The 23,502-nt window shown below is 34.5% G+C and overlaps 1 protein-coding gene across 2 annotated transcripts in view; it reads left to right on the top strand.

Annotated features, from left to right (window-relative positions):
- The window catches only part of LARP4 (La ribonucleoprotein 4), a 47,256-nt gene extending 39,289 nt beyond the window's left edge, over nt 1–7,967 (top strand). For both annotated transcript variants that reach the window (XM_051963636.1, XM_051963635.1), the window contains exons 13-16: nt 50–208; nt 1,624–1,745; nt 2,209–2,374; nt 3,145–7,967. In XM_051963636.1, the coding sequence (XP_051819596.1) occupies nt 50–208; nt 1,624–1,745; nt 2,209–2,374; nt 3,145–3,483 (786 nt within the window). In that variant the 3' untranslated portion in view covers nt 3,484–7,967. The remainder of the gene's footprint in view (nt 1–49; nt 209–1,623; nt 1,746–2,208; nt 2,375–3,144) is intronic.
- The last annotated feature ends 15,535 nt before the right edge of the window (nt 7,968–23,502 follow it).

The raw sequence follows: 23,502 nt of genomic DNA, 5'->3' as shown, positions 1-23,502 counted from the left end.
ACACTTATATAAACTCTAGTACAAATGCATTCTTTTATCTGTCTTCTAGCGACCCCATCCTATAGCTGAAACAAAGACTCCTACACCAAAGTTTGACTTGTTAGCATCAAATTTTCCTCCTTTGCCTGGTAGCTCTTCAAGAACACAAGGGGAACCTGCGCTGGAGAGCAGAATGTCAGATGTTGTTAAGGGAATCTCCAAAGAAAAGGTAATTAATTAGTATGGAATTCTTAGTATTGATTCATCTCTACTCTTCTATTCAGTTTGATAGCAATTAAGTTTTAATTTGTGCTGAGTGCAAATTTGTTTCATATATGTGGACCTTTTGTTCTTCCAGATGGGTTTTATTTTAGTTCTCTAAAGTGATTCTGGTAGCTTGCTTGTTATGGTACTGAATAAATAAATTGAGGTAGTATTATCATTTTTGTTTTGTTATGTTCTGCTTGGCCTAGTCTTGAGCAATTAATATTTCTCCAGTTATTTAGCTCTGTCTTTGTGTTAAGTGTTTGCAGTTGTGTTCATATAATTCCTGTGTGATTCTTACATGTATTTTATCTGTATTTATTTTAAATAATTCTTTTTATCTTTCCACTTGGTTTTGTTGGTAATTACACAAATCTGCTGATGATCTGTGGGTTTATAACTTGTAATTATGGTACAGTAATAGTATATTATAATACAATAATTGCCGTAATAGTACAATATTGAGTGATAATGGTAATCTCACAATGAAACCATGAACTTTGCTTTTCAGAGCTTCAATTTCTTTTCTTTTTTTTTTTTTTTTTTTTTTTTTTTTAATTTTTTTAAAAACTTTTACGGAGCCTTAATTTTTTAAATAAGTTTCAATGTTAAACTAATGTCATAATTAACATCATTTGATTAATATGAAAGTTTCTGTGAAACTGCTCACATTTATGTCATTTTGCCTGACTTTTTTCTTGAATCAGTTAGTGAAATTGAGTAAGGTATGACTGTATAGTTATTTCTTGACCTAAGTAAGAAACAAATCTAATGGTTATTTGCTTTTCCTACACAAATAAAAGCCTCTTAGTTAAATGTTATCAGTCGGTCTGATTTGTACAATATAAATTTTTGTTGATTTATTTCCCTTTTTATTTTTGACTACATGTTTTTATTTAATTCCTTAACATCTATGCTAAAGGTCAGCAGTGATATGATGTAGGTAAATTTTAAAACATTAGATAAAATGGACTTTAGAATTATTTGGATTTTGTCCAAAATTTTTCTATCAGTCCTTTATAATTGAATATTGATTATACATTTCATTAACAAAAATGTTTTATACCATTTGAGTTGGTGATAAAATCCTCTTCCTCCTTGTTCTGTTGCCTAAATATCATTATATCAGATTCACTTGATAATCATTTTAAAAGAGATTTCTAATGCCGTATAAATCAACAATTTAAGTTTTAAACTTATACCCCATTATTGCCCAAAGTTTTTGTTTTTTCTGTTTTGTCATTTGTTTTTATGAAATCTTACTGTCTCACTTTTCTTTTTCACTGACTGGGGGATTAATGAGCCCTTAATGATGATTACATAATAGGATGTCTCAAATTCTAATGGCACTTTGAACTTTCTGTTTATGTTTCCTTTAAGGAGAACAAAGAGTTGCCAGCCAGTTGCCCCACCTCTACTGAGGACAGACAGACAGACAGCAATACCCAGCTGCCAAACTTGAGTGCAAGTTCTCCAAATACAGCTGAGATTCCTGTGTTAAGGTACAAAATGGTTTTGTTTTGTTTTTTAAGAAAGTATTGAGAATTATTTTTTATCTTAAAGAATAAGAAGGGGTATGGTATAATCATCAAAACGCTCGTCTTGGAATCAGGAGTATGATTGAGCATTTAAAGTCTGAAGTTCTCTATTTGTAAATTGAGGGAACTAGACTTGATGAGGTGTCCAGTCCCTTGTAGCTTCAGCATTCTATGAAAATAATACAATTCAAACAAAGAAAAGGGAGAAATGTTTGTTTATTATAAAATGTTATGATATTATAAATATTATAAAATGATATATTTTAAATGAAGCTCTTTTTCTTAGTTTTGTTTTATGGATATTCTTTTAAATTTTAATCATTTAAATTGTCAGGATTGCCTCTCATCTTTCCTATTAATAGTGCTTCTAGGGCAGTGAGCTTTTCATTGTTTTCATAAAGCCCTATCAAGCTCTTTCATTTATTAGCACAACTCAGCAGGAGAAAAATGTCGTAGATGTTTGCCCTGCCCAGAAGGATGTTTCTGACCAGACAGCTCCACTTTTACCATCTTGCTCCCCTAATGCTGCAAAACCACCAAGGATAAATACTGCTTCACCTAGTAATGTAAATGTGGCCACAGCGGTAGTACAGGTAAGACAGTTTCATTTGTCCTGGTATAAGACTTTTAGACAGACATTAAATTGCATAAATAGTTTTTGAGTACCTGCTACATTATGCTAGGCATTAAATGTGGGGGGAAGTACCTTTTTTCCCCCTCACAGTCCCCAGAATTCAGGTAGCCCTCAAAGTTCAAGGAATCAGATTACTTGGGAACAAAGGACCAAAAGTTCATCATAATAGAGGTGTACGCTAAATCATTGCTCAAAGAAATAGTTCTGAGCTCTTGAATTTTGTGATTGAAGGTGATTTGCTAGCCAGATCATAGTTGAATCTTGCACTATTATCTTGGCAGCGTGGTGAGAGCATCGTGTACAAGACCTAAAGTAAATTTCACATTTCTAAATAGATTTCAGCCACAAGTTTCAAGCATTTGCCCTGTTCTTTAGGTATACTGAGAAGAGAGTTAATATTGCAACTTCCCACCTATAATACTTGCCATTCCTACTAGTCTGGTTTTTGCCCTCAGATTTCCTTTGTAAATATAAAATAATGTAGAAGCAGTTACCCTGGACCAATGCTTTTTACATGTTAAGTAAATAACAGCTCTCCCTGCTCTCCCAATTTCACCTTTCTTTTCTATAATATCTTCTAGGAAGAGCCATATAAAACGCTAGGGTGCTCCCCAGGACAAACTTTACACAAAGCCTTCTTGGAGCTATCCAACTAGGGGTCATTTGGCATTTGCTTTTAAAAGTCAATAGCATATAAAGAAATTTTTTTTATCTTTTGTCATCTGCAAGGAGCCCCGGAAGTTAAGTTATGCTGAAGTTTGCCAGAAGCCCCCCAAGGAGTTTCCTTCAGTCTCTGTGCAGCCACTAAGAGAGCTTCGTTCCAATGTTGTATCCCCTGCCAAAAATGAAGAGAATGGTATTCCTGAGAAGTCACATGAAAAGTCACATGAAAAGTCAGAAGGAAGGGCTAGTAAGGATTATCCTGGCTTCCGTGGCAATACTACTCCCAGAGGTGCAGCTGGAAAAATCAGGGAACAGAGACGTCAATTTGGCCACAGGTCTTCACCTCAGGGAGTGACTCGGCGTAATGGCAAAGAGCAGTATGTGCCACCCAGATCACCAAAGTAAAAAACAAAACAAACCAACAACAACAACAACAAAAAAAAAAAAAAAACTGTTCAAAACTCCTATCTCTTTCAGTTAAACTTGAACTGTGGATTAATGAGCTTTGTTGGAGGGGTGGGGGTATAGCCAGGAAGGAAAGAGAATATGGCCTGAAGCGTTGTGGATCTTTGGAGTTTATGAAAAGTGGAATCCCAGAAGTCATCTCTAGAGTGATTTTAAAATGCTGGAGGATTCCAGTCAGTATAAATATATATATATAAATATTATAATTTTTGTATTTTTGTTTGTCTTTAATTTGCAAGGTTTCCTGCCTGAAATTAATTTTGGGGGTTAAAAATTAGCTGGAAAAATGCATATTTACATGTCCTTCAGTATAGGAGGTGAGGAAGTGAGAGAAAAATATTTTTTGACAAAGCATTTCTGTAAAATTAGAAATTACTTTTTTTAATCTATTTAAAGGTAGGCTTGTAGAATGCTGTCTTTGCCTTTATGGCCTTGTGTTGCAAATCAGATCATTGGCTGGTGTGCTTGGTTTGCGTGTGTTTGCGTGTATGTGCCAGAATGACAGATTGCAGCCAATTCTGTTATGTCATAACTTAGTAACTGATTTAAAAACTGAATGTACTACTTAAGTAGAATTTTTTTCCAGCTTGAAATTTAGTCTGTCTTTTGACCTTACTAATATTTCATTCAATAAGCTTTTAAACTGAATTTACTGGAGATCTGATTGTAGTCAGAATAAGTTTGAAGCTCAAGGAAATGGGAAAAAAAAAGTATAAAACTTGGTCTTAGACTTGTGCTTTCAGGTCTAGTAGGCTGTAGGGGTTTAAAACGCCCCATTTTCTTTCCCCAGTAAGGGGAACATAACATCTTTTTGTTGCTTCAGTGTTATTCTCTGTGTATCTATCTTCTCCCCAACCTATGATAGACCTGTATGTGATTCTCATTGCATTAGACAGGTCCAGTAAGATCTTAACTATAGGTGTGTTCTAAACATGGCTTCTGAAATGTGTTGTTCATTGCTTTGCTTATGTTAAGTATTCAAATACTTGGGATCCAGGCTGACCCTACAGTAATTTGTGTTAGTGCTAAAAGATAAGACTTTGTAACTAATTCTTTAAAGTGTTAAGTACTGTAGAGATCATATTTTTATAATTTGGGGGTAACTTCTGTTTACAGTGCATATGATGCCTGTCTTTTTTTTTTCTGGAATTAACTCTGACATACACCCAAAGGTCATAAAATTTTAAGTTTTTGAGGAAAGACCGAGGAAGAAAGGTAGTTTAAAAAATAACCTGTGTAGTTCTCATTGTCTACATTTGCACACTGAACAGATGAGTTTGTGCTAATAATTACAGGAAACGACTGAAATATATAAAAAGAAAAAAAAACCATGTTGCATTAATCTGCTAAGTCAGACCCCAAGTTCAAAAGTTCTGTATAAATTTTTTTTTCTTTTTAGGAATAATTTTCAAAAGTAAGAATTGTACCTTTTCAGTGAATTGCAAATGTACAAATTGAAATTGTAAATTGTAAACACTGGAAAGCACCATTGTGACATATACAGTAAACATCTTAGTAATATATAATAGTGATGATCTTAGAATGAATGTAAGTGGAGGTTAAATTACATTACTGTGAAACTTTTCATTTTTCAACTTTAGCCAGTTAACCTTTGGAAATTCTTATTTAGTAGGTAACTGTTAACAAATCACTTTAAAAACACTGCACATCTTTTTTTTCCCTACATATATATGTGTGTGTATATGCCAGAGTTGTCATTTCTTTGTAACTTATTCAGCTTGCCAGTTGCTTTTGATTTAACGGCTTGATAATTCTGTATAATATATTTATGCAATTTAAAACTGTTCATTTCTACATATAATTTTTTTTTAAAAATCATTCACTAAAACATACAATAAAACTACCTGTGCTGAGTTTAGGGGAAGTTTTAGGTTCTTTTTAAAAAGAAAAAAAATTTATGATAATCACTGATCACATCTATGGTAAAAATGCTTAATCAGTTTACTTAGATAATGCTGCATTTGGTGGAAATGGCAAAGAAATGGCAACATTTAAGTGTTAACACTGTGAACTGCATTGAGTTTCAGAGAATAAACATTTTATAAAATCATTTGATATAGATTATAAACTTAATTATTGCACTCAAACTGAAAAATAACCATTACAATATATCCACAGATTTAGGCTTGCCAGTATGCTGTGTATGGATTAAGTAAAAACATGTATTAGTGCTTATAAAGACACCTAATTTATAAAATTTTCATATGTCCTAATTTTAATGACAAATGGGAAAAATGTGTTTTTCAGAACACAAGTTGGTGAGGCAAATGTATTGAGTCTTTGCTTTTATTCATTGGTTTTTGTCTTGTACAATTCTAACCAGCAGAGGGATTAGATTTCAATGAGTGCTTTTTATTTGATCAAAAGAGAGCACTTCAGCATTTTGGACTATCATAAAAATATAGGCCTATATGGGTTTTGGGGTTTTGTTTTTTGTTTATTGCAGCTTCTTAGAAAAGTACCTTATTTATAGTGAGGTACTAAGAAACTCGTTATGTAGCCTTTATTTCAAAGCAGCAAATTAAAGTTTTATCCAGGTGAAGCCTGTTAAATGTGTGAAGCTGTTGGGTTTTTTTTCAGCATTCTATAGCTGATAAATTAAGGGAATTCGCCATAGATTTTTGGATGTAAGAACACAAATATTAAAGTCATTCCCCTTCTTTCCTCATTCATAGCAAAATTTCTTTGGGAGCAGGGGCATAAAAATAAATATAACTGCTATGAAAATTGTAAATCTTTATGACCATGAATTTACTCCTGCAGTACTTGTTGCATGAAGTGGCACATAGCACTAGATTTGACTGAAGTTAAGCTTAGCTATCTTCATTTCCTCCAAATGCTCATGCAAGTTGTTCACCTTGCATTTTGCTTCCTTTCCTTTAATAAGGAATGGAGACCGTACAAAAACTTCTGCAATTTTTTTAGGCTTGCCCAGTTTCCTTAAAACACCTGCAGTTTTTCCTTTAGCAAAAAATAAAAAATAAAAAAATGTTTTTAGCAAATTTCAACACTGATTTTCAAAAATGGTTGCCCAGGGATCTAATGTCTAAATTATTTCCCCATTCAGTCTTTGAAGGAAGACTAGATTGTTCAGGGTTTTTTGTGTTTCTTTGTGTTGTGCTAAATTTGCATGTGAACAAATGTTAGCGTATGTAAATTTCTGATTATTCTGATTCCTAAAATTAAGGTAGCTTGAGTGTATTGTCTTACATTCCTTTTTTTTGTTTGTTTGTTTTTGTTAAAGAAATATTCAACCAAGTTTGCTTGGTGAAAGGTTTAAAAGGTGCAATTTGCAATAGATGTTAGAAGCATAAAGCAACCCATTATAACCATTGGAAAAGAGGAATAGGAAGAATATTGCTGGAACAGAATAGTATTGTAAAGTAACTTAATACATTACTGTAGTATTCTCAGTTACAGCCTTACAGCTTTGTCAGCTTTATCCAGTGGTTTTACTACATACATGAGTCACCTGGGTTCAAATCTGTAATGTTTGTGCTGGCATGTTACACAAATGGGTAAAATGCACCATTTTATTACAGACAAGATGCAACAGAAATACCCATAGGGGAGAAATTGCCTCTAATAGGTTTTTATAAATTCATAACTACGACAGATATGCAATAGATCTTTTTTGGGATTTTTTATATGTATTTCCTTGTAACCTGGTTGCCATTAATCTAAATACCTTATGCTTTGTTGTTATATGTTATATGTAGTCTGGGCTTCCTTTAAGAAGGTACATAGTAGTTTCCGTTTTGATTAACTGAATTTGGACACTTTAGGAATTCCATGAATAAAATGTTTGTCTTTAATGTGTAGTTGGGAGTAAATCCACTCTGAAAATTCATCTGATCTTTAACCTATAACAGAGTTAGAATTGTATATTGAAGAACTGAAGATTTTTAAATTGCTCTTCAATTACAAGTAATATCCAAAAGTGCAACTCATTCATTAAAATGGTTTTGTTTTCAGTTTTGTTAAACGCAAAATAGATGAATACATATATGTATGTGTGTATATACATATATATGCACATGTATATATTAACATATATAGATACATATGTATTTCCATATATATGTGTGTGTGTGTGCCCATCAACTTTCTCCTCAGATGATTCAGACTTCCCTTGGCATTCACATCTTTTAACAATATGGTGAAAAGGGAGTTTTGGGGGGAAAAAAACAGAACCAACTATTTGGTTTCTACTTTGTCCATTGCTCTGGTTTATTCCTGTTGTCAAGACTGTCCAAAACAATATGGTATGACATAGGCTCATGCTTTAAATGTTAAACTGATTACATCCATGTATTTGTATTTTTGTTTCAGACATTGCCAAGGTGCTATGGGAAATTAAATTTAACACAAAATTAGAAGAAAATAAAGCTGATTTAAAAACAGGACTGGTTTCCTTTTCTGCAGTGTTACTGTTCATCTCTCCATACATCTCATTGTTTAATAATATTCAGTGTGCTTAGTCAACATCAATTAAGTATGTCATGTAGGGCCAGGCAATGTCACTCATTGCACATTACAGAAAAGGAAATGTGATCATTTTATTTAATTCTTCCCATTCCCCTCCCTCAAAATAACCTTTAACCTGACTAAACATAGATATTTGCAAATTGATAAGTGGGGATCCCAGGATCACAACTAAAGGATAGAGATATATTCTCAGTATGATTCATTTATTTGGCAAAACTGCTATATTCCATTATCATTTAAGGGAGGTGGGAGCTTGGGCAAAACACTTTGGCCATTGCCATGGTCCCCTTTCATTTGCATTTTCTCTATTGACTTAAAAAATTAAAACCAAATGGTATAAGATATAAATATCAGCATTTGGGTAACCAAGAGAACAAACCACATATATAAGACTTAACTTAAGTAAATCCATGAAAATCATTATGACCATTTTTCTAATCTGCAAAAGGTGAATTTAGAGAATTTAATGCCAGGCTAATTAATGTGGCATAATAGAGACTGGAATTGGAGTCAGGACATGGATTTGAACAAATAATGATTCAAAATTATAGAGTAAGGAATGCTGGTACTATGTTAAATGTAATATAATTTGAATCCCTTGAAGCCATTTAACACTTATGACTTTGGTGAAACTCAGCTTCACTTTTCCCTCATCTAAGGAAAATCAGAAAATAGTAGAGTGGGACAGGTTACTTAACCTTCAATTCTAAGTTTCCTCTGCACCTCCCCAAATATGAGATTTTTTGATATGGAAATAGTTCATTTCATGTGTATTTCTTTGGATAACTTGAATTATCGATGTTGTGTGAAGTCACATAATGGCTAAATGGAGATATTGCCTATCTATAAAGTCCACTACTATTTCCCTTGAGTCTTTGTAAAGATTATGAGAACCCTCAAAAGAAAAGGGGGGGAGGGGGCTCAGAGACAAAATATTTTAATGACATCCACTGGATTTACTTTTCATTTGTGAACTTTAGGTTTCTTTAAAGCATCCACCAAAAGAGAACAACATTCTCCAGCTGGACACTACCCATTGGAACTTTATTCTTAAGATAACATTCAGATGTGTTCAGGATGTTTACCTTGAAATGTTGAGAGGTAGAGGGAAAACGTCTAAGTCATGGAACTAAGTGCTGGTGATAGAAAACAAAAAATAGATCCTGACAAGAAAGGTATTTAAGCAGGGAGGGAGACCACATAAAACATGTGTGTAGGAATAATTCAGCATAAATCACAACCCCAAATGCAAACATCTCATGCAGAAAGTGCCATTCAAGCTGGATCTAAAGGGAAGAGGTTGCCAGTTTAAAGGTACAGTTATCTCATCTACATCTCTGGAACTAGGGGCAGTCTGGAAAAAAACTTTGGCCCTCCATACCAGAGAAGTTGGAATTTTTTTTTTTTAATGGAATGTTTACAGGACCTTGTGAAATTTGGGTTAAGTATTTTTCTGTCATCGAGTACAAAATTCCCATTTAATTTTTTTATGCCAATTCCACAATACATAAAAACTGATGGGGAAAGTCATTGTGAAAGGGCTAACTATGCCACTAAATGTAGAGTACCTATAATTAGTGCTTGGAGTAAAGGATAGGGTTAGTAATATTAACTTAATTTTGCATCCAAAACTTTCTCAGAATCTACTGATGCCAGCAATCACACAAGTAAAAGCAATCGCCAAAAGTGGAGAGTGAAGCAAGGCAGGGAGCAATGAGGAACAATTCATTTGAAAGGGAAAAAGCCAAGGCATGTGCTACCAAAAACAAGAACAGAAGAAACTACTTGAGCTCAATTCTTGAAAAGAAAAAGAAATTGTCAGTTTTAGAGTCAGTCCCTTTAAAAGGCAAATGTGAAGTGTAGAAACAGTATGGTAAGCCCCTCAAAACTCCAATGAGAGCTAAAAATTTTCACTAACCAGATCCTGTTGGGAAAATCGAGGGGGGAAAATGTCATTTGTCCTGCCTTTCTAAGTATAGAGGTCTGTGGACAGGTTCAGGACAGGAAAGTGTTGCAGGTGAAATATGAGGATTGCACTTGGACAACAAGAGGTCCTTGATAGCATCAGATCCAGCTTCCAAGTCCCAGGCTGATTACTCCAAAGTGAGAATCTTGGGTAGGGAGATACAGAGCCTGAAGGAGGTCAGAAGCCAGCACCCTTCTAGCCCCAGAGTATGGTGCAGCCTGCAGAGAAATAATGTGAGCCTAAGAGTTGGGCCACACTGGATCAACAAAATTACAAGTTTGCTAATGGGGATTGGATCCAACACTTGATCAAACCCAAACCCTTGCACAGCTCAGATCAGAGGAACACTGGTTTTCCAATTCACCTCAGATTTTGGAGACCCACAATAATCAATTAACCCCAGGAAAGGAACAGAACCTTCCCTCCAGAACTGTACAGCAAAGCCATAATATCAATTCCTAAGTAAAGAAGTAGGCTGGAAGAATAGACGAATACCCTTATTATAAGCTACTGTGGAGTCATGGAGTGTGTATGCTCAAGACACAAAAGAATGACTGCAAATTTAATCATTCTAAGCAATACCTTAGGAAAGACAAACTAGGTTGGAAAGAAACAACTAGAATTCCTGGAAGAAGTGAAGCAAGAATTTTTTTTTAATTAATATTTTTACAAAAGTACTTGAAAATATAGGAAAAGAACAAAGGAAGAAAGAATTAGGAAATTAAAGTTTGATACAAGAGGCAGAAAACCTTGTCCATGCAACAAATGAAATTTGAAATTACCGAGTAAAGGATTACAGATAAGGCAATGAATGCTGGTACTACTATGTTAAATGTAATGTGTAATTACATATTACAAAAAATACAAAAGTATGTAATGGAGTCACCTTTTTCTAAACAAGCCTCATTTTCTGACTTGTTTTGAACATGGAAATGTTGATGTGCTAGAGGAATAATATATAAAATAGTTCAATCCTAACTTAGTACAAATATAATGGATTATGTCATTCAACATCTCACTGCTACTTGAGTTTATTATGGAGTAATTTCCCATGGCACCATCCAGTACTTTTTTAATAGGAAAATCATGCATGGGATCATTTTCAGAATCTGTAAATTAATAAAATTTTACCAAAATTTATAGGCTCAGAGAAGGGAACTAACTCCTGGAAATTTAATGCTCTGCCCTGAAATTCCCTATCAGAAAGGGTTTGGAAAGGTGAAGAAGCTGCTTTATATTGTAGTCTGCATAGCTTTATTACCTTTTTGCCTCTCTAGTATCACTTGAAGATCATTCAAGGCATGGTAGCGTGATGCTCTTTCGTTGTAAATGTCATTTGTAACATCTTCACCCTCTGTAATTTTCAGAAGAAATCAAAATGACGAAATGCTTGGAGGGGATATGGAAAAATAGATAACTAATGCACTATTGGTGGAGTTATGAAAAGATACAAACATTCTGGAGAACAGTATAGAACTATGTCCAAAGGACTTTGCATACCTTTTAACCCAACAATACTTCTACTAAGTCTTTATCTCAAAGAAATCTAAGAAAGAGGCTTTTTCTCCAAAAACACACACACAAAAAGTTAATAGAAACAATATAACAGCAAATAATTGAAAACTGAGGGGATACCCACCAATTGGGAAATGGCTAAACAAGTTGCAGTATATAATTGTGATGGAATCCTACTGCATTGTGTGAAATAACAAAAGAATTGTTTCAGAAAAGCAGGTTGATTTATATGAAGTAATACAAAAAAAAAATAGGGAATATTGCACACAGTAACAGCAATATTGTAGTGATCAACTGAAAGACAGCTACTCTGATCAATAAATTATTCATAGCAATTTCAAAGAACTCATAATGAAGAATTTTACTCACCTTCAGAGAACTGATAGAATTTTAATGTAGATTGAATTATGTGTATTTGTGTATATGTGTGTGTGTATTATACACACACACACAACTTTATTCTTTTTAAACAACATGGCTAATATGGAAATATATTTTATGTGACTTCATATGTATAATGGATGTCACATTTCTTGCCTTCTCAATGTGTGAGAGAAAGGGATGGAGGAAGGGAGAGAATTTATAATTGAAAACAAAACAAAAAATTTAGAAAAACAAACCATCTCATACTTTTCACTCGGCATGCAAAAGGGCTGCTCACACAGATATGAGAGTTTCTGACATCCTTTCCACAGAAGATGTCCATCTTTTACTCCTAATTGAATGAAGGTTAAAGAATTCCATTTACTTTTTCCTTATTTTGAGGATACACGCAGAGCTCTCTTCACATTTCCTTTCATGCTGCCAAAAGGGTCAACACCTGATAAGTTTCTCTGAGCAGTTGAAACTAGTAATTTTTGCACCTAAGGCAAGAGATAGGAAAATCATCCTTAATAAAAGCGTGAGAAGAGAGGATGCAAAAGATAATTTCACCTCCCTGTTACTTTGGGGAGTCAGGAGTTTGAGTCCAGGAAGACTGAGGGAACCAGAATCATTGATAAGGAGCACCAGGCTCAGCTGTGCTGCTGAATCGTGACCCTGGATGAGAAGGATCCAGCACATCTGGTGAGAGTAGAAGCAGTGAGTCAGGGATGCCCTGGCTGGGGGCACTTGCAGGAGGATGGAGCTCTTGGTTTGGGGTTCTGGGTCAAAGGGGAGAGCTAAAAGCCAGAGGAACCACCACAAATGCCACCACCACCATTATCCCAGAACTAGAAATGATTACAATAAGTTCTTATTATTTAAAAAAAAACACACAAGGGAAAAGAACCTACCAATAGAAAGTTATTTTGGGGATAGGGTAAATTGGGGTTCATTTTCAAAGGGGGAAACTGAAATAAAAGGAGCATCCCTTATTCCAAAGAGTAACAGCAAATGGTTACTTATCCAAAAAGGATTTACTTTAAAAATAAAATGAGAAAGATTGAAGAAAAACAAACCAAAAAAATCTTAAGAAAAACAAGGAAAGTATTGAAAAGAAAGTCAAACCAACTCTAGACAAAGAGATTCCAAATCTTAAAGAGGAAAATGGCTCTGAAAATTAGAACTGGGCAAGGGCAAGGCAGTGAAGTTATAGACCAAGAAATAAAAGAAAATTAAAAAATACAAGAGAATATCTCATAAGAAAAAAAAAATTAGAAGAACAGATAAAGAGGAGAAAACAAGTATAATTGGTCTACCTAAAATTTATGACCAAAAAAAACCCAAAAACCCAACAACTTTGACACAATAATGCAAGAAATCATTAAAGAAAATTGTCCCAAAGTGGAAAAAGTAGAAATAAAAAAAAATCTACCAATCATCACCTCAAAGAGATCTTACAAGGAAAACATATAGGAATATCATTACTAAATTTCTAAAACCCCAGATCAAAGAAAAAATTTTACAAGCAAGGATAATGCAACAAGAAAAAATAGCAATTCAAATATGCTGGAACTACAATTAGAAGTGCGTAGGACCTATCAGTGGCTATAGTAAAAGACTCCAGGTTCTGGAATACTATACACTGACAATCAAAAGAACTAGAGTTGTGCATAGCATTTACACTCTTTCTGTTACTGTTTGCTTGCATTTTTGTTTTTCTTCCCAGGTTATTTTTACCTTCTTTCTAATTCTGATTTTTCTTATGCAGCAAGATAACTATATAAATAAATATGTACAAATATAAATACATATGTATTTAACATATACTTTAACATATTTAACATGTATGGGGAACTATCTGCCATCTAGGGGAGAGGGAAGGAGGAGAAAAGTTGGAATGGAAGTTTTTGCAAGAGTCAATGTTGAAAAATTACCCACACATATGTTTTGTCAATAAAAAGCTGTATAAAAAAATTTTTTTCCCCAGAAAAATAAATAAATAAATGCAAAAGAGAAAAAAAAAAAAAAAACTGGCGTTGTGGCCAAAAATATCATATCCAGAAAAATTAAGTATAATATTGAATTTAAAAAGTGGACATTTAATGAACTCAGATTTTCATGATTTTGTCTCAAACGAACTCAGTAGAAAATTTACTATATAAGAGTCACCATAAAAGACTAATTTCAAGAAACTCAATTAGAACAACTGTTTTATATGTGAAAATGTAAACCATATGTCTAAGATTGTCATTTAGTTATAGGGTAGTACAAAAGAAATATTGGGATAAAGCTAAGTATGATGTGATTCTAAAAAGCAAAACCATATAGAAAAGGTAAAAACAGTAAGTATGCTATATGAATGAAGTGCCAGAGGAATTAGATGGGGAAGAGAGCTGATAATTCTGAAATCCTACTCATATCAGAAATGAGTTAAAGAAGGGAAAATACATATGTATCAAGATATATAACACCCTCCAAAATCTATAAAGAAGTAATAGTGGGAGAATATATCTGGGGTGTATAGACAAGTATGTAGATTAATAAGAATAAAATAAAGAGGGAGGAAAAGGGTTTCCAGGATGGAGGGAAGCATGGGGAGGTTAAGTAATAGCAAGACAAATTTAGGAGTAGAACTAAAAAAGAGTTGGCAGAGGGATAGCTAGTTGGTGCAGTGGATAGAGCGCTAGCTCTGAAGTCAGGAGGATCTGAATTCAAATATGGTCTCAGACATTTAACACTTCCTAGCTGTCTGACCCTGGGCAAGTCACTTAACCCCAATTGCCTCAGGAAAAAAAAAAAAAAAGTTGGCAGGGATAGGAAAGGAGATATATCTAAATATAATAACAATGATCAAGAATGGAATTTGTTAGGAAAAACAGGTGGGAGTAGTTAATCATTGATCTCAAAGTCAAACATAAAAAAAGATTCAATCAAGAAAGAAATCTACATTATATGTCAGTCATTAATTTTTAGATGTATGTGTATATACATATGCACATATATACACATATATATACATGAATTTGTATTTATAGGTGTGTTATGTGAATATATACTTGTATATGTATGTATGCATAAATATATCCATGTTTAACTGTAGCCTGCTTTGTGGGAGGTGGCGGGTAGGAAAGGGGAAAAAAAAGAATAAAGTAAAAAGTGTATGGCAGAGAAAAAAAAACCCTTCAAAGAAGCAAAGAAATAATGCGCAGTTGTGAATACAAAGTTTTCTATTATACGTGTTTTCTTGAAATGGAAATTTACTGTTAGATATTTTGAATCTTCCCTTATATTCTGCTGGGCACATGACTTTTTTTTTCTGTTTTTCTTTCACTTTCTATTTTTTGTTTTTTCTTATTTTGCATTTAAGGTTTAAACAAATTCTTTAAAAGTGTGGAGGAGTCCATCAATTGGAGAATGGCTGAATAAGTTATGGTATATGAATGTTATGAAATATCATTATTCTATAAGAAATGATCAGCAGGATGATTTCAGAGGCTTGGAAGCTTACATGAACTGATGCTATGTGAAGTGAATAGAACTAGGAGATCATTGTACATGGCAATAACAAGGTTATACAATAATCAATTCTGATGGACCTGGCTTTTTTCAAGACTGAGATAATTGAGGCCATTTCCAATGATCTTGTCATAAATAAAGCCATCTACACCTAGAGAGAGAACTATGGGAAATGAGTGTGGATCACAACATAGCATTTTCAGTCTTTTTGTTGTTTACTTACATTTTGTTTTCTTTCTTATTTTTTTCCTTTTTGATCTGATTTTTCTTATGCAGCATGATAATTGTATAAATATATATTCATATATTGGATTTAATTATATTTTTTACATGTTTAACATAAAAAAGTGGTGGTGGGGGATTATTCCTGCTCTTTAGGCCTGTGCATAGTCATTTCAGGCATCAAAGGATATTAAGTATTAGTGATGATAGGAGATGTGATAACCTTTACTATATAGTAAAGCATTATAGCTCCCCTTTTCTCCCATCTCGCTATATTCACAATCAGGTGAGACCCAGATCACCCATATTTCCTATGTTTGTGTGTATGTTGTAGTATTAGTAACAGCAATAGTAGTAATTGTAGTTGTGGTTGTGAGTGCAAGAAAAATCTGATTATTACTGAGCTAGTAAGGGAAGGGGTGGTGCACTGATATTCATCTGTCCTCTGGTCTTCATTATTTACCAAAAGCATGCATGTCCTCTTTTCTCTTTGGGGAGTCCTGAAAGTCTTCTCCCTAGAGACAAAAGGTATAAACAACTTAGGGTTTGCATATACCCCAGTGCTTTTTCCCATCCTGTCCCATGATTAAGCACCAAGGTATCATTGTTCTGAGGTCCTCTGGCTCTATCCCACAACTTTTCCACTCATCCTGACTCTGACCTTCCTTCTATTGCAAGGTGAGATGCTAGGCCATGTTATATAGGATAATGGACAGCTAAGGCCACCCAATCTCAAACCCAGTGCTTGTTGGTAGAACAGTCAATCTACTGTCAATCAATAATTAGTGATATGTCTACTATGTATCAGGTATTAGGGATACTTAAGACAATAGGTACATAATGTAGATATGTTCTGTATACAAAAGATAAATTGGAAACTAGGTGGGGTAGTAGAAACAGCATCAGACCTGTCATCAGAAGATCTGAAATCAAATATGACCTTAGATGATTACCAGCTGTGTGACCCTTGGCAAGTCACTTAATCCTGTTGGCCTCAGTTTCCTCATCTGTAAAATGAGCTGGAGAAGAAAAGTATGGTATTTTTGCCAAACCCCAAATAGGGTAACAAAGAATCAAATATGACTGATGTAACTAAGCAACAATAAACTTGGTGGGGAAGATATTAGAAATGAGATGATCATGAAAATCTCATTTAGGATGTGGCATTTGGGCTGAGCACTGAAGGAGACTAAGTAGTCTGAGAACAAGATGTGAGAAGAGAAGGTATTCCAGGTGCGGGAAATAACCTATACAAATACAGAGATGGGAAATGGGATTGTGGGTGTGGGTGTGTGGGTGGGTGTGGATGTGTGGGTGTGTGTGGGTGTGGGTGTGGGTGAAACAGCATGGTTATACTGAAGAAGGATAGTGGTGTATAAAATTAAAAGTCTAACAAAGATGGTTTGTATTTGATTTGATAATAGGGAACTAGTAGAGTTTATTGAACAGGGTAGTGACACTGTCACAGTACTCCTTCAAAAACATCAGCTGTGTGAAAAAAGGATTAGAGTAGGGAGAACGATTAAAGGCAAGGAGATGAATTAAGACATTTAAAAAACCAGAATATTAACATTTGTAGGTCAAATAGAATTAAGAACTCTTAATATTGTAAATGAAATTATTAGACCACTAACAAGCCACTAGCTATTAATTACAAGGTTAATCAATGATATGCCATTGGCTGGAATAGATTAGAATATGTAGAGCACAGGCTAGCTCCCTGGAGGGCTTCAGGGTCAGCTAAAGTCAGGACAAATTAAAGTCCTTTGTCTTTAGGGGGAAAAATGAAGGAGGCAGGCAAGCTGCCATGTGGCTTGTCAAAGATCTCTCCTAGATTCTTGAGTCCTGAGTCACCACCTTTTCTCCTCCTCTTCCTGCTGCCAAGTGACTCTGGCCCCTCTTCCCTCCACCCTCTAATCCTTGCCCCTCATTATCATAACACCAAACATTCAGCATTTATCCAAATATATGGTAATAAAGTCATTGTCTCTCATTGAATCGGTAATTAGCCTTAAGTGCTCAGTTGTCTGATTCAAGCATACCTTTTTGGAGTTTCAGCCCCTCTATAAGAATACTACAATGAAACAGAAGATACAAAGGCTTCTTGTTCTAATAATAATACAATTTTTTAGTTCTCTGTAACTTGCAATAACATTTATCATGTTTTTGAGTCCTCGAGACTATGTTGTTACTTATTTAACATAATTTAATGCCACAAATGTATTTTCAACTTGTTTTTCTTTTCTGTTGGATAAACACTCTGTTCTGGATTTGTTATCTCAATGCAAGTTTTGTAGTGAGTTAAATTCATTAGAAGCTCCTTAGAAGGGTATATACACCCCCCAGATTTTGCCTAGTAGATATTCTCAGCTAGTAAAGGAGATTCCAAATTGGTTAACAATCCTCCAAATAATTACTTGATAAATAATTAATATGGATTGCTAATAAATCTGATTGCCAACTGTAATTCAGTGCCTCTCTTTTACTTGCTTTCACAGAGGCCTTTACAAAAGTCCAGGGAAGAGTGAATTAGGATGGTTGTTATGAGTAAAGGGGATAGATTTGAGAGGTGTTTCAGAAGTAGACTTAACAAGACTTGATAGAGAATTGAATATATGGGTGAGAAAAAGTGAGCAGTCAAGGATTTAAGTTGTGAATCTGAGTAACTAGAGTGATTGGTTATGTGGGATGAAGGAAAATGAGGAACTGAAAAGACTTTAGGGTATGAATTTTTCAAAAGAAAAAAGGGAAGTTTGCTTTTGGGGGTTTTTCCTCACTTAATAGTATTTTATTTTTTCCAATTACATGTAAAGATAGTTTTCTACATTCATATTTATAAGATTTCGAGTTCTAATTTTTTTTCCTCCCTTCCCTCTCCTCTCTTCAAGACATCAATCTGATAAAGGTTACACGTGTACAGTCACATTAAACATATGTCCACTTTAGTCAAGTGAAAGAAGAATCAGAATAGAAGGAGAAAATCAAAAGAAAGGGGAAAAATGGGGAAAATATTAGGCTTCTAATTGATAAATGGTCAAAGGATATGAACAGACAATTTTCAGATAAAGAAAGTAAAACCATTTCTAGTCATATGAAAATGTGCTCTAAATCACTATTGATTGGAGAAATGCAAATTAATACAACTCTGAGGTACCACTACACATCTTTCAGATGGACTAAGATGACAGTAAAAGATAATGATGAATGTTGGAGGGGATGTGGGAAAACTGGGACACTAATACATTATTGTTCTTTAAGAAATGATCAGTAGGATGATTTCATATTGTAAAATTCTGGGTTTTTAAATCCATTCTGCTATTTACTTCCATTTTATGAGAGTTTATCCCATTCACATTCAGAATTATGATGACCAGCTCTGTATTACCCTCCCATCCTATTTTCTCCCTTGTATATACTTTTGTTCTCTCTTTCCACCCTATCCTTACTAGTATTTTTCTTACCACCCCACCCAATATCTTATCTTCTGTCACCTTTCCCTCTTTTCTTACCTTTTTCCCTAGTGTTTCTGCCCTCCCTTTTATCCTGTCTCTCCCTTTCCTTTCCTCTTTCTCCTTCTTTATAGGGATAGATAAATTTCTATATCAAACTGAAATGATTAAGTTATTCTCTAGAGCCAAAACTGATGAAATCAAGCTTCAGACAATGTTCACCCCCCTCCCTTCTTTCACTTGATTGTAACAAGTCTTTTGCACCTCTTCATGTGATCTAATTCATCCCATTATACCTCCCCTTTCATCTTCTCCTGGTACAGATCTTTTTCTATTTCTTAATTTCTACTTCTTTTCTCTTCTCTCTCTCTTCCTTCTTCCTTAACTCATTCAATATTTTGGCAAAGCCTGTTGATTTAACCTCTGTAACATATCTTATATATATCTCTTCCTCTCTGAAACTGCCATCACTTTAGTGCAGGCCCTTACCATCTCACACCTGTACTACTCAATAGCAAGCTGATAGATCTGCTCCCTTTATTCTTTTGTTGTTGTGTTTAGTTTTTAGTTTTAAAATATATGCATAATTTTCAACATTTACCCTTGAAAAATCTTTTATTCCAATTTTTTTTCTCCCTCCCTTCCATCTCCTAGACAGCAAATAATTTTCTACTTCTTTTAATTAATTAAAAAGCTAATGGCTTTTTGTTCGATAATATCACATCAGAGTCCATTTACAATTACATCTTGTCCATATGATACTCCCCTCTGTCTGCCTCGATGACAGAAATAATATATATTTTCCCACTGTTTACCTTTCTGTGCTTTTATTTTTTTATTTGTAAATTAAATTTTTTAATTTATAGATTAAATTTTCTGTTTAGTTCTGTTTTTTCAATAGAAATGATTGAAAGTCTCTTATTTCACTGAAGATCCATTGTCTTCGCTCAAAGATGATGCTGAATCTTGCTGGGTAGTTAAATCTTGGTTGTAATCGTAGTCCTTTGCCTTCCAGAAGATGGTATTTCAATCCCTCCAATCCTTTATTATAGAAGCTGCCAGCTCCTGAGTAATCCTGACTATTACTCCTTGATATTTGAATTGTTTTTGTCTGGTAGCTTGCAGTATTTTTTCCTTGAAACTGTAGATCTGAATTTTGCAACAATGTTCTTTAGGATTTTCCTTGTGGGATCTCTTTCTGAATGTGATAGATGGAGTCTTTCAATGAGTACTTCCCCCTGTGTTTTAGAATATCAGGATGGTTTTCCTTCATGATCTCTTACAGAATGCTAATCCAGGTTCTTTTTTGCTCATGGTCTTCAGGTAGTCCAATAATTTTTAAGTTTTCTCCTCTAGATCTATTTCTAGGTCAGCTGTTTTCCCAATGAGATATTCCACATATTCTTCCATTTTTCATTCTTTTTAGTTTGTTTGACTGATTCTTGCTGGCTTATAGAGTTATTAGCTTTCACTTGCCCTGTTATGGTTTCTAATGTGTGTTTTTCTTCAGTTATTTTTTTGTATCTCATTTTCCATTTAGTTAATTCTAGTTTTGAAGGTGAGTATTTTCTTCAGTATATATATATAATATTTGACCTCAGATTTGTAATAGTTGTGTGACCCTGGACAAGTTATCTAACCCTGATTGCCTAAAAAAAATTGCTGTCATCTCAGCATCAGTTCATCTCAGTTCAGTTTATTGAACTAAAATATGTCAGCTTTTGGCCAGATGCTCTTTACAACCTCCACATAAGTGATTTTATATTTAAGGCTCCTATTATCTCCAAGATCCAAACTCCAAACTCTTATGTGTCATGTAAAGTCCACTCTCATATTTCCAACTGTTTTTAGACACCTTTAACTCATCTTTACCTCAACAGATCAAAAATTGACTCATCTTTCCTGATAAATACTTTCTTCTTCCAAATTTTCCTGTTACTCTAAAAAATATCACCATCCCAGTCTCCTAGGGATCATCCTTATCTCTTCTCTCTCTCTTCCTTCTTCCTTAACTCATCCAATCTTTTGGCAAGCCTGTTGATTTAAGCTCTGTAAATATCTTTTATAGATCTCCTCCTCTCTGAAACTGCCATCACTTTAGTGCAGGCCCTTAGCATCTCACACCTGTACTACTCAATAGCAAGCTGGTAGATCTGCTCCCTTTATTCTTTTGTTGTTGTTGTTTTTAGTTTTTAGTTTTAAAATATACGCATAGTTTTCAACATTTACCCTTGAAAAAATTTTTATTCCAACTTTTTTTCTCCCTCTTTTCCTTCCATCCCCTAGACAGCAAATAATCCCAGATATATTAAACATGTGCAGTTCTTCTATACATATTTCCACAATTATCATGCTGTACAGAAAAAATTAGATCAAAAAGGAAAAAATGAGAAAGACACAAAATGTAAGCAAACAACAACGAAAAGAGTGAAAATACTATGTTATGATCCACATTCTGTTCCCACAGTACTGTGGGATGGCTCTCTTCATAAGACCATTGGAACTGGCCTAAATCACCTCATTGTTGAAAAGAATCACATTAATCAGAATTGGTTATCATGTAACATTGGTGTTGCTGTGCACAATGATCTCCTGGTTCTGCTCATTTCACTCAGCATCAGTTCATGTAAGTCTCTCCGGGCTTCTCTGAAATCATCCTGCTGATCATTTCTTAGAACAATAATATTCCATAACATTTGTATACCATAACTTATTCAGCCATTCTCCAACTGATGGGCATTCACTCAATTTCCAGTTCCTTGCCACTACAAAAAGGGCTGCCACAAACATTTTTGCACATGTGGATGGATCTTTTTCCCTTTTTTGTAATCTACAGGACCAGTAGTGCTCCCTTTATTTTTTCCCCATATAAGTCCATCCTCCATTCAGCTACCAAAGTGATTTTCCCAAAGAGCAGATCTGAGTTACCCCCCATATTCAGTAAACTCCAGTAACTCCTTATCATCTCCTATCTCCCAAACTCTTCATAATCTACAATCCCCCATCTTTCCCAGTCTTCTTATACTTTATTTTCCTTTACATTTTTGCATTCAGTACACTGGACAAGCTTCATCTTTTAACTCTGGTCATTTTTCTCTGACTGTTTGATGTGCTTAAAATGATTTCCTTCTTCATCTTTGCCTCCTGACTTCGTGTGCCACTTAAAATTTCAAATTTCTACAAAAAGCCTTGACCAACCCTCTCTTCATTCTAGTGTCTCCCTTTTATTGATTTCACCTATATGTAGATTATCTGTATGATTTGCTTTTTGTTTCCTTCACCAGATTATGAGCTCTTTGAGGACAGGTACAGTCTTTTTAGTCTTTTTTTGTACCCTCCAGTTTAGTACAGAGACTTGACACATGGCAAGTACTGAGTGGTTATTGTCCTAGGTAACTGGAAGATATTATAGCAATTGAAATGGAATTTTAGAAGAGGGTAGGTTTAGGGAAGAGGATGGATTTCTGTTTTAATTACATTGAATTTGAGGGTCTGATGATTAGGACATACAGGAAGAGATGTCTGGAAAGCAGTTGGAATCTAGCTCCTGGATTTCAAGGGAAAGATCAGAGGTAGATATGGTTAATTGTTGTCTTTTGTGCTTGAAGAGGACATGACTAAGTTGGAATTGAGGTTCAGTGTGTCCATCTGTGGCTGATCAGACCTATATGAGCTCAGAAGGCTCTACCACAGGTTGGGCACAGATAGTCCGGATGAACCTTTAGAACAGAGATATTTCATATTTTGTGCACTTTGTGTACACATGAGTGATTACAATTCTGCTTTGCTCATAGAGTACAATATCTTTCTTTAATACAGGCATCCATGATGGGCAGTCCCAAGCCAATGTCTTCCATGTCTCACTTCAGAGAAACATGTGAGTGCTTGCCCCATAGCAGATCCTTCCTTAATAAATGATTATTGACTAATTACCAGCTTGTTCCAATCTACATTTCAAGCCTTATTATATATAATTCTCCATTGTTCACTCTGCAATTCAATTAGACAGTCTTTTTTTTTTTTTTTTTTTTTTTTTTTTTTTTTTTTAAGCATCGTACATCATAACAGGTAAACTGGCCTATAGGGGACAGTTATTAACACATTCAATGATTTAGCCTGACCGGTTCTGTTAATCTGAAGGAAAGCTTGGCTGAGGCTGGCTTTCTGCCATGTATGACTCACTGATGAGTCACATATTGCAGTATATAATGACAAAGAGTCTTCTCACTGGCTGCTGAGTGGGAAGAGCTGATGATTAGAGATGTACAAAAGGAAGCTATTGGGCTCTTCGAGACTCTCTCCTTTTCTGGCAATGAAGCATGTTTCATCTATATACTAAGAATAGGGTGGGGGAAGAGATTAATTGTTCTTTCTTCCTTCTGGTCTCTATGTAGCAATAAGCACATGGCTTTCTCTGTC

The sequence above is a fragment of the Antechinus flavipes genome, chromosome 5, assembly GCF_016432865.1.
Source record: "Antechinus flavipes isolate AdamAnt ecotype Samford, QLD, Australia chromosome 5, AdamAnt_v2, whole genome shotgun sequence".
Taxonomy (NCBI): Eukaryota; Metazoa; Chordata; class Mammalia; order Dasyuromorphia; family Dasyuridae; genus Antechinus; species Antechinus flavipes.
The sequence above is the reverse complement of the archived record's forward strand: the minus strand, read 5'-3'. Positions and strand labels throughout refer to the sequence as shown.